General features: G+C 46.7%; 1 protein-coding gene across 1 annotated transcript; it reads left to right on the plus strand.

Annotated features, from left to right (window-relative positions):
• Positions 1-6: 6 nt before the first annotated feature.
• Positions 7-6,139, plus strand: LOC123162219 (NAC domain-containing protein 75). Its single transcript, XM_044580001.1, has 6 exons — positions 7-333; positions 419-611; positions 1,321-1,922; positions 4,381-4,707; positions 4,820-4,921; positions 5,310-6,139. Exons 1-6 carry the CDS (start codon positions 187-189, stop codon positions 5,388-5,390), a joined length of 1,452 nt encoding a protein of 483 aa, XP_044435936.1. The 5' UTR covers positions 7-186; the 3' UTR covers positions 5,391-6,139.
• Positions 6,140-10,953: the final 4,814 nt, after the last annotated feature.

Here is a 10,953-nt window from a genome sequence, read left to right on the forward strand (position 1 = left end):
CCAGCCGGTGTCTCCCTTTCCTCTCCACCCCTATCTCTCCTGTCTCCATCCCCCTCCTCCTCCTCCTCCTCCCTCCACCCTGTGAATAATCCTCTCTCTTACATGTGATCATGCTTAGGTTGGGAAGATAGCCAGGCAAGGTGCTACTGTCCCCTTGGCAGGAGTAACTGAGGTGACGACTGAGACATGGACGATGGTGCAACGGCAACGGCAGGAGGAGGAACAAGCAGCGGCGGCCACCACCTCATCGGATCGAGGATTGAGGAGCACCGCAAGTACATGTCGGACTCGAGCTGCTGTCCCAGGTGCGGCCACAAGATCGACCAGAAGCTGGTACATACGCATGATCCCGGCCCGTGACAACTTCGGTTATGCTATAGGCTTTATTTCCGTTGATTCATCATGTATATGTATGCAGGATTGGGTGGGGCTCCCGGCTGGGGTGAAATTCGACCCGACGGATCAGGAACTGATCGAGCATCTGGAGGCGAAAGTCCTGTCCGGCGGCACGGCGGCGGTGGCGGCCCCGTCTCACCCTCTCATCGACGAGTTCATACCCACCATTGAGGGGGAGGATGGCATCTGTTACACCCACCCAGAAAAACTGCCAGGTTAATTTCTATAGTTTTTTTATTGTCTGGAGGCTAACTTCTAGCTTAGTAACTTAATAATAATCTATCTAAAACATCTGTTTCTAGCTAGCTACCGTACGTTTCCAATCTCTTCAAAGTGTTTTCTTCTGTTGGGATATTTTTTCTTTCGAAATACAATGTTTTAGTTTTTGGAATACTGCAATTTCAGTTTCTTGTTTCGTAGCTCAGGCTCAGGTTTTTTTTTTTTTGGTTCTCGTCAGTTTATTGTGTATACATTCACCATCTTCTCTTTCGTGTTTTGGGATTTGTTTCGTTGCATTTCCCCTCAAAAAAAAGTTGCATTTGAATACTTGATGCGCACATCTCCATACACATGAAAAATATCACTGGTAGATTTTCAAGGGCGTTGTAGGAATCTTGGAACAAAAGGAAGAAATATTGTACACCCATATCTCTCGATACTGCACGTACGGCATTAATGGCCGTGGCATATTTCTCTCTCTCCAGAATGAAATGTGACATGAGATCTGCCCCTAGCTTCCAAAGTTAGGTTTTGTCCCCCTCTCAAGGTTGTTATATCCTCCAACAGCCGACGGGCTGATGTCGCATAGTTGCATCACTGTCTATTTTCTCTCGCTTTTTCTTTTCAAAGTTGTCCAACCAAAATAGACATGACTATTCCTCGGGTGGCATGCACGTCCTGACATCCGTGGCCATGCTCATGCAGGTGTGTCCAAGGACGGTCTGAGCAGGCACTTCTTCCACCGGCCATCCAAGGCTTACACCACCGGCACCCGCAAGCGCCGGAAGATCCAGCCGCCGGCAATTGTGGACGCTTCCACTCTCTCCTCCGCCGGATCAGCGGCTGCGGGTGCAGCACACCAGCAGCAGCAACAGCAGCAGCGGAGCGAGACGCGGTGGCACAAGACCGGCAAGACGCGGCCGGTGGCTGTGGGCGGCCGACAGAGGGGGTGCAAGAAGATTTTGGTGCTCTACACCAACTTCGGCAAGCACCGAAAGCCCGAGAAGACCAACTGGGTGATGCACCAGTATCACCTCGGTGAGTCTGAGGAAGAGCGCGAGGGCGAGCTCGTTGTCTCTAAGATCTTCTACCAGACGCAGCCGAGGCAGTGCGGCGTCGGGGATGGAGCCTCGGCATCAGTACCATCTAGCACTGGCAGGTCCGCCGTGCAGAAGAGGAGGGTCGACAGTGCAGGCACATCACCGGCGGTGCGCATGACCCCGTCTGACATGGTCAACGCCGCATTCCAGGGCACCACACACATCCAGGACTTTAGCTTCGCGCAGTTCAGAAACACCGTCGAGGAGGTGAGTTTTGATCAATCTCTTCTAGTAGTAGTTGGGGTATTCGGGCCTGTGGCACGAGTGCTAGATGTTTTTTAGATGAAAGATAAGCTTTTTTTTGGCATTTCCTCGGCCGTTCAATCTAACATACTCTTGTGGGGAGAGGGGGAGGGAGAGACCGGGGGATCCAAAAATAACCAAGATATCAAGGGAAAGTGCACATTGAACAACTTAGAGTGAAACACTCACCTACCCACTCTAGATCGGGATACCCTCCTTTTCAGAAGAAAAAAAAAACACAATTTGGATCTACATGCAACCGATGTCGATATGAGAGGAGGAAGGGAGGGAGGTCGGGCATGCCCGATGGAGAGAGGAATAGGGAGTAAGAGGGATGTGCCGAGGGACGGAAAAGGGAGTGTGGAGGTTGACCCGAGTGGTGAAGAGAACGATGATGACCAGCGCTGACGACATCCGCCTAGCGGGGCTAGGGTCTCACTTGCGTTAAACGGATGATGCCAACCCCTTCCCTCTTGATGTCGCGGAACTTAGGATAGCCTTATACGGTTCCCGACAATAAGGTAGGGAGGAAGAGCAGGTGGGTTCAAGGAGCAAGGAGGTGGAGAGGAGCCATACATTGTAGCCTAGTTTAAACATCAAAGACCCACAAGAAAAGAAATCATTGTTTTAAATTACTGGATGTTTTTTGTCATTTTAAAATTTGGGAGATATATTGTAGCTAGGGCGAGTGGATGACAAAATCAAAACCTTTCATGAAGAGCAATGTCAAACCAAAAACGCCGATCTGACATTCATCACGAATATTGGATTGTCGAGTACACAAGAGCACATCGACTGATGTAAGTCATTATAATGTGATTTGTGCTGAACAAAAAGTATATACTAGTAAACAAGAAGTTATATGTATTTTGTGTATTTGTTTTGCTTCTCCGGGTTTAGATAAAATTTGTATTTAAAGTTTGTGGTTCAGAAGATTTCTATTCGGTTAAATTTGTTTGTGGCATGACTTATTTGTGTTGCTTTCCAAGCTGTAGCGTGGAAGCGACTAAGACATGGTACCAATAGATGTTTACGGCATAACTCATGCCATCGTGTGTTTGGCACATCCAAGGAAACCTGATGTGCAATCTTCAGAAACTCAATAGCTAGCCCTCACTAATAGTCCTGGTAGACACGCTGTATCTCGTACGATTTTATTACGACCTTACATGGGAGCCTTCGATGCATCAGCCCAAAGCAACGGAGCCCACCGGATTAAGCATCATATTGCAATCCTAGCCTCAAGTGTCGTATGTACGACACTTCCGTTGTGTTATAGAGTATGTATGATTCCAACTTCCTGAGCCTACCTATATAGCCAGAACTGCTCGCATTATCGGGTTCGTGTCCTTTTCATTTCAATTTGGATGCATTTGGAGTTGGAAGGTATCTTGGAGTTGAAATGTTCCCCTTTTCTATTATCGACGAAATGTAGGTAGGAATTTGATGCAATGTTTTTGTCTGTGAGGGTTGTGGGGTCACTGTGGTGTCAAGGCAAATGTGTCCATTCAGCACAATCTGATCAATGAATTAACATAATGGTAAGGTGAGGGAAATTCTGGAAGAAAACAGTAATAGCTAGGGTGGAGATCTTACCTAAAGTGATGGATGTCTTTGACCTACATGCATGCATGCAAGGTTGAAGTAACACATATTTCCATACCATGCAATTAATTAAGATGTAAGAAGACGTACACAAACTAGTTGTAGGTCAGTTCTACACGCCTAGTCCACAATCTGCACAGTGTCAAATGCTGTGCTTAATTAGGGCATCACTTTGTCCACACAGCAAGCAACCCTAATTAAGGGCACGAACGGTCTATTCATTACCCACATGTTTATATATGTATCAGCATATATAAGATCTAAGAATAATAATATCTCTTGCCCTACTTTCTAAATTTGTTCACTTTCCCTGTCTACCAAACAGTGAGACGTTTACTCATCAATAGAAGCTTGGGTGTAACATAATCAAGTTTTTTTTAGAGAAGTAACAAAATTAAGTTATGCTTACTATATACTCCCTCCGTCCGGAAATACTTGTCATCAAAATGAATAAAAAGGGATGTATCTAGATGTATTGTAGTTCTAGATACATTCCTTTTTGTTCATTTTAATGACAAGTATTTACAGACGGAGGGAGTACAGGCCAATCAACTAAGTTATGGTTACCATGTAGCATCTCTCCGTTCCAAATTATAAGATGTTCTAACTTTTTTCCGAATCAGATGTATATAAACACGTTTTAGCATGTTTGTTCATTCATTTCAGTCCGTATGTAATCCATATTCAAATATCCAAAACATCTTATAATTCATAATGAAAGGAATACTTGTCAATGTAGTTAATTATTACGTACGATTTGTACCGTGCAAGTACTCTGAGGAGTATTAACATTTACAGCTAATCTGTATACACGCAGGTGGGAATGGGAGGATCAGATCACCAAGTGGTGCAAGTTAGGGCTGACGAGGGAGTGTTGCATCGTCCTGCAGCGCTTCACCATCAGCTCCAGCAGCACCAACAGCAGCAGCGGCATCACGTCGTGGATGAGCACGATCACCGGCGCCACCACCACCACTACCCCGGCCTCCAACAGGAGCACCACCGCTCGTCGACAGCGGCGTTCCAAGTAAGCACACCGACGGACCCCATTGCCACACTGATTCCGGTCCACCAGGGCTCGGTTGTGCTTACGGCGCCGACAGCGGAGCCCTACGGTCATGGGGCACCGAGCTACCATAATCAGGTAGCTCACCAGCATTGATCCATGCATTTTTTTTTGCGTTGTACGTAAGTGTATACACTTTGTTCTTATGGTTTGGTTTGATTAATCTGTGACACAAAACGAATGTGATTAGGAGGATGAGCGGCCACACCAAACGCGAAAGTTCGATGGACGGTCGACTTCTGGCCTCGAAGAGGTGATCATGGGATGTACATCGAGAAGGTCCAAAGGAGGAGTAAGAAATCTCTCTCTCTCTCTCCCTCTCTCTCTCTCTCACACACACACTTCACATCTTTTTGCTGTTGAACATGGGAAGCTCGTATGTATAGTACCAATAATGGCGCACATATTTAGGGAAGCCTTACTATTGTATCCAGTGCTGCTAGATTTGTTCTTCTTCTTGCTTGTCGTGCCATTTTTCTTCATTGTAGTTAAACTAGGAATATTAGACCGGTACAACTAGATAAATGTTCTATTTTTTTTACCGTGGAACGCCACTTTCACCGGTCTAATCCTAGTTGTACGCCACTGTCTCAACGTTTGTTCTACTTTTTTTTTACATATATCATGCAACTCCCTTATCTCTGCAACACTTCTAATTTTTACCCCTCCTTTTCTTCCAGGAAACATCAGGGAGCAAGGAGGGCACAGAATGGCAGTACCCATCCTTCTGGCCTTCTGACAACCAGGATCATCATGGGTGAAAGAGCAACACATCCGCCATGCACCGTAGGCATTAGCCGGTCTTGGAGAGGTACCCAAGCCGAGCCCAAACATCATTACTGCCATGATAGGATCAGCATACATTTAACCAATCGTCTACAAGACCAAAAAGCACAGGTATAGCAGCATAGGAGGAGTGGCTTCCAAGAAACACCCAAAAGGCAAAGTGTCCAACAAAATCAAACCCCAGCTTTTATCCCCCCCTCCCCCCTCCCCCCGTCTCTCTCTCTAGATTTACCTTTCTCTTCTCCCAATGTGTCTAGATAGAGCGATGGAAGTTTCATCTGAGTGCACAAATTCGAATGTCTAAAGAGACAAAGATGATATTTGAGCAAAAGCAAAAGGGGAAACAGAAAAAAAAGGAGAGTACATAAAACAAAGGTCATGACATCATAAGAGAAGGTCAGTTCACCGTCGGCTGTGGTTGCTCATGCTGATCAATGCAAATCATTGTGACAATCATCGTTTATCGTGGTCTTTTCGGTCAATTGTCAGCCTATTAGTATTGAATAATCAGGAGTATACCATACATCTTTTCTTGCTTTCTGATTCTATTGCTTCATTGGTTAATTATTGTGTACACCAATTTACTTTTACTTTTTGACATATGTCCGAGCAAAGAAGCTAAAATTTGGGAAAAGAAGGAAATGATACCTTTGTAAAGCTGGTATATGCTCTGTTGAATTGGTCCATTTGTTTACATGTTAGATTATTTAATAGTTTTGCGAGATACACATGTGTGAAGAAATATTCCATGTCCAAGCAAACTAAGATGGCAAAGTAAGGTGATGGGGGGGCTTTAGTTCCAAAATCTTCCTTTTTTCCTTGAGGAATATCTTTGGTTCCAAAACCTTCTCAGTGGCATGCATGAGAGAGAATCAATGTTATCCATATTCTTTTGTTATACTGTCACATGCAAAAGAAGAGAGCTAGCTAGGGGCAAGGAAAAGCTTGTCATGTCACCTGCTATAAACGAAAAGGCTTTATGTCACCTCTTGCTCCTAATATATTTCACCCCCTCATCTTTTCGGAGCTTTTGCAAAAACAGTTGATTGGACCATGGACGGCTAATACAGTAATACTTGAACTGGATGCTTTCCATGCAGACTGCATGCATGTGTTTATTTGTTATTTAGGCGCTGGCTTCCTGGCAGGTTTGAAGTTACAAGACAACTTTTGCATGTGTAGTGGAGGAGGAATATGAGCACGCAGCATGGTCCTGATACTGCCCTTCTCAGATTCTTCCAGGTTACTGTGATCCTTGAGTGCCTCCGTTTCATTTCAAAATGTTAGACTGTTGCGTCAACTTCTTTTTTATACATAGTTTTACTGCTTCCAGCCTCTGTAACATAAATACATAAAAACCTCAACAGTTTACGCGAAACACATTTCGTGCCCGATGACACAAAGTGTGAAATAAGATCACATCTCATTCACTAGATTTGAGCCTGTTTGGGACAACTCCACTCCTTAAAATTCAACTCCGCTCCAGAAAACACAAGCCAAACGGGGTAGCTCCATGATATTGCCATTCCGCAAAAAAACTAGAATCCGGGGTACGACTCCCAGTTTTTTATGAAGCTCTGTAGGGGGTGCTCCAAAAAACTGTAGAAGCTGAAGTTGGGGAAATTACCCATCACTGCCACTAGTAAGTGGATACCCCTTTGCCCCCCCTCAACCAATCAAATAGATCCTTTGCACCAAATTTCCCATTCTTGAATTTGGAGCTAGATGGAAGCCAAACATTCCCTTTGGTAGTGCTACAACTTCTGTATGAAACTGCTCCAAAGTGAATTTAGTGGAGCGAAACTGATTTTAGTGAAACGGATCAGTCCCAAACAGGCATTAAGTACGTTAAGATTAGTGTGGGAAAGAACGAGGAGGCATTAAGAACGTTGAGATTAGTGTGGGAAAGAACGAGGAGGATGTGTGTGTGCCCCAGTCGGGGCGCTTAAACATGTGAAGATCGACCAATTAAAGGTTCTTCTAAGTGTTTGAGCCCTCGAGCTCACCCGGTCACCCCAAAACTGAGGAGGAACTGGCGGCCTCATATGATTGCCCGCTTCTCTCCCATTTGGTTGGACTTGATGATGTGAAGGCCTTTTTTTCTTCTTTTCTGGAGAAGGAGGATTACCCCTGGCCTCTACATCAAAATGATGCATGCAATCATCTTTATTAACTTATTCATCAGAGACTGACAAAATAAATACAAAGATCAACCCAAAGCCACCTTCGTGGCGAACAAAGTCGTAACACCTACAAGTATAAAGATGTGCCCTCACCGAATCAACGGACACCATCTAATCCAGTGGCCTCAAAAAGCCGCCCGCCTAGCAAGCTGAGAGTACCAACCGGTCTAGGTGTCCCACAACGCGCACCACATGCACACGCTATAGGATCTACCATCGCCATCTTCCGCCGTCCCTTCTTCAGGATGGATCATTGCATAGATCTTGCGAGGCTCATCTGTCGTCGATGTCACCATGACGCCAGAGAACACCACCACCCTGCGCGCGTCCATCAACACACAACCATCACTAGGACCTTGCTGCACCACGTCGCCGAGACCCACCGTCATTGACACAGTAGATGCCACACCACATCACCTGCGGCACCACGAACCATCCATGCTCACCGCACACACCCTCCGTTTCAATGCCCAAGACGACGCCTCCAAGGAGGTGACAATGTCATGACGTCGCCGCCCGCCCATTCACGTGGAACTAGGGTTTTCACCGGCGCACATACAGAGGAGGGAATAGGAGGAGTTGACCTCGCCATCGCCACCAAGGACGGAAATGACGCCTAGAGCGTCATCGACAACATGGCCGCCACCGACGGCCGGAGGTTTCTGAAGGAAACATGCCCTAGAGGCAATAATAAAGTTATTATTTATTTCCTTATATCATGATAAATGTTTATTATTCATGCTAGAATTGTATTAACCGGAAACATAATACATGTGCGAATACATAGACATACATAGTGTCACTAGTATGCCTCTACTTGACTAGCTCGTTGATCAAAGATGGTTGTGTTTCCGAACCATAGACATGAGTTGTCATTTGATTAACTAGATCACATCATTAGGAGAATGATGTGGTTGACTTGACCCATTCCGTTAGCTTAGCACTTGATCGTTTAGTATGTTGCTATTGCTTTCTTCATGACGTATACATGTTCCTATGACTATGAGATTATGCAACTCCCGTTTACTGGAGAAACACTTTGTGTGCTACCAAACATCACAACGTAACTGGGTGATTATAAAGGAGCTCTACAGGTGTCTCCGAAGGTACATGTTGAGTTGGCGTATTTCGAGATTAGGATTTGTCACTCCGATTGTCGGAGAGGTATCTCTGGGCCCTCTCGATAATGCACGTCACTATAAGCCTTGCAAGCAACGTAGCTAATGAGTTAGTTATGGGATGATGCATTACGTAACGAGTAAAGAGACTTGCCGGTAACGAGATTGAACTAGGTATTGAGATACCGACGATCAAATCTCGGGCAAGTAACATAGCGATGACAAAGGGAACAACGTATGTGTCACATCCCTAGTCCTGGCATGCACTAGGCTAGCCCTTCATGTGTGCATCATGTTTAACTTTTCGAATGAACTTGAAATGGGGATTGACAAACCCTAGCACCAAAATTAAATCAAATAGGGTCAACCATAAATCTTTTCAATGAACACAAAATGCCCTTTAGAAAAGTTCACTATTTTTGGATTGATCTAGAACCTCTCCCAAAAATGGTGCACATTTTTCCAGGCCATTCTGGGTTTTTGAATTAAATCATATAGTATTTGACTTTGGGCATTTAAATACTATAAATAATTTAAATGTTCAAATAATGTTGGAACTATTTTTGGGCCACTGAAATAATTCAGCAAGTGTCCATGAATATTTTCAGGATTTTAGGAAATGCCTTGGTATTTTTCCTAAGCTCAAAACAGAGGCAAATAATTAGAAAACAAAAACAAAATAGAAAAACAGAAAGAGAGAGGAAACTACCTGGCTTACCTGTGCGGCCCAGCACTGCAGCTGGCCGGCCCAAGAGCTGGCCTAGCCCACCACCGCTGCCAGTCATCCCCCTCCTCTTGCCAGAAGGCAGAGGAGAAGCGGAGCACGCCCCCGCGCGAGCGCGCCACGCCGACAGCAGCCTGCCTGCCTCCCCAGCTCTCTAGTCGCGTCGCGGAGCTGCCACGAACCCCTCTGCCTCATCCCCTCTCTCCCTGGTTCCTCTCTCTCCCCCTAGTGTTCGCACGCGCAGCCACCGAGCGCCTCGCGGCGCGCCGACGAGAACCACCACGGCCACCGGCCTCCGCACGCCTCCCCGACGCGCCAAGAAGCCCCGCCGTCGACCTCTACGCCATCTCCACCAAGCCACGCGAGCGGAAGAGCCCTGCAGCATCGTTCCCATCCTCATCTTCAACCTCCGGCCGCCGGCAACCTCGCCGTGGATTTGCGGGCTCCAGTGCGTCCCCGACCTCATCGACTACGCCATCGAGTTCACTGTGAGCTCCTTCCCGTTTCCCCTCCTTTGCTTTGCTTGTTCCCGTGCCACAACACCCCCGCCCGCGTGCCCGAGCACCGCCGTCCGCCATGGCCGCCCAGCTCCCTTGCCCCGAGCCCCTCCGCCCGAACCCGTGGCACCAGAGCGCTTCTGGTGGCCCGTGGGTGCCATCTAGGCCACCAGCTCCTTCCCTACCGCTCTGCAGCCCCGCACCCGCACCTGACCGAGCTCCGGCCGCCGTCGTGGTCGACGCCGCGGTCGTCTCCGGCCACCCCAGCACCCACCGTTGCCACTGTCCGGCGTGCCTCGTCGCGCCGGTCCCGCAGAACCCACCCGCACGACCTCCCGTCGCCGAAAACGGCCGGACGAGGACCTCCGCCGCTCTGTTTGGTCGCCGGCGGCTAACCGCCGGTGTGTCCGACGTGGCCGCGTGATTAGTGTTAATCACGGCCAGCTAACCCCCCCGGGCCACTGCCATGTGGGCCCAAGAGCATGTTTAGGTTAGATTAATTTTCTGTTTAGATTAGTGATAACCCTGTGGCCCACGTGTCGGCGTTGACTTTGGCCTAGTCAGCGTTGACTGGACCCACATGTCTGTGGGACTAACCAGCCTGAGTCACTGATATGCGGGACCCACGCTTCAGGTTTGACCTGGACCGGTTCTGTTGACCTGCTGAGGTCAACATGATGCAATGCTGACGCAGTAAATGATTTTCTGGATTTAAAATAAATCAGAAAATCTAGAAAATAGTGCAAACTTGTAAAATTCATAGAAATTCAACCGTAACTCCAAATGAAATAAATTATATATGAAAAATGATCAGAAAAATCCAATCTATCCATCTGTACCATTTTCATGCATGTTAGAGCAACTTATGACTACTGTTTAGGACAATTCAATTAAATGGCATTTAAATAATCACATGTGGAGTTTGAATTTGAATCTTGGATTCAAACCAACTTCATTTAATCTGGTTGCTAGTTGCATTAGCTCAAACTACAACATATTGCCATGTCATGATCATG

The sequence above is a fragment of the Triticum aestivum genome, chromosome 7B (assembly GCF_018294505.1).
Source record: "Triticum aestivum cultivar Chinese Spring chromosome 7B, IWGSC CS RefSeq v2.1, whole genome shotgun sequence".
Classification (NCBI taxonomy): domain Eukaryota; kingdom Viridiplantae; phylum Streptophyta; class Magnoliopsida; order Poales; family Poaceae; genus Triticum; species Triticum aestivum.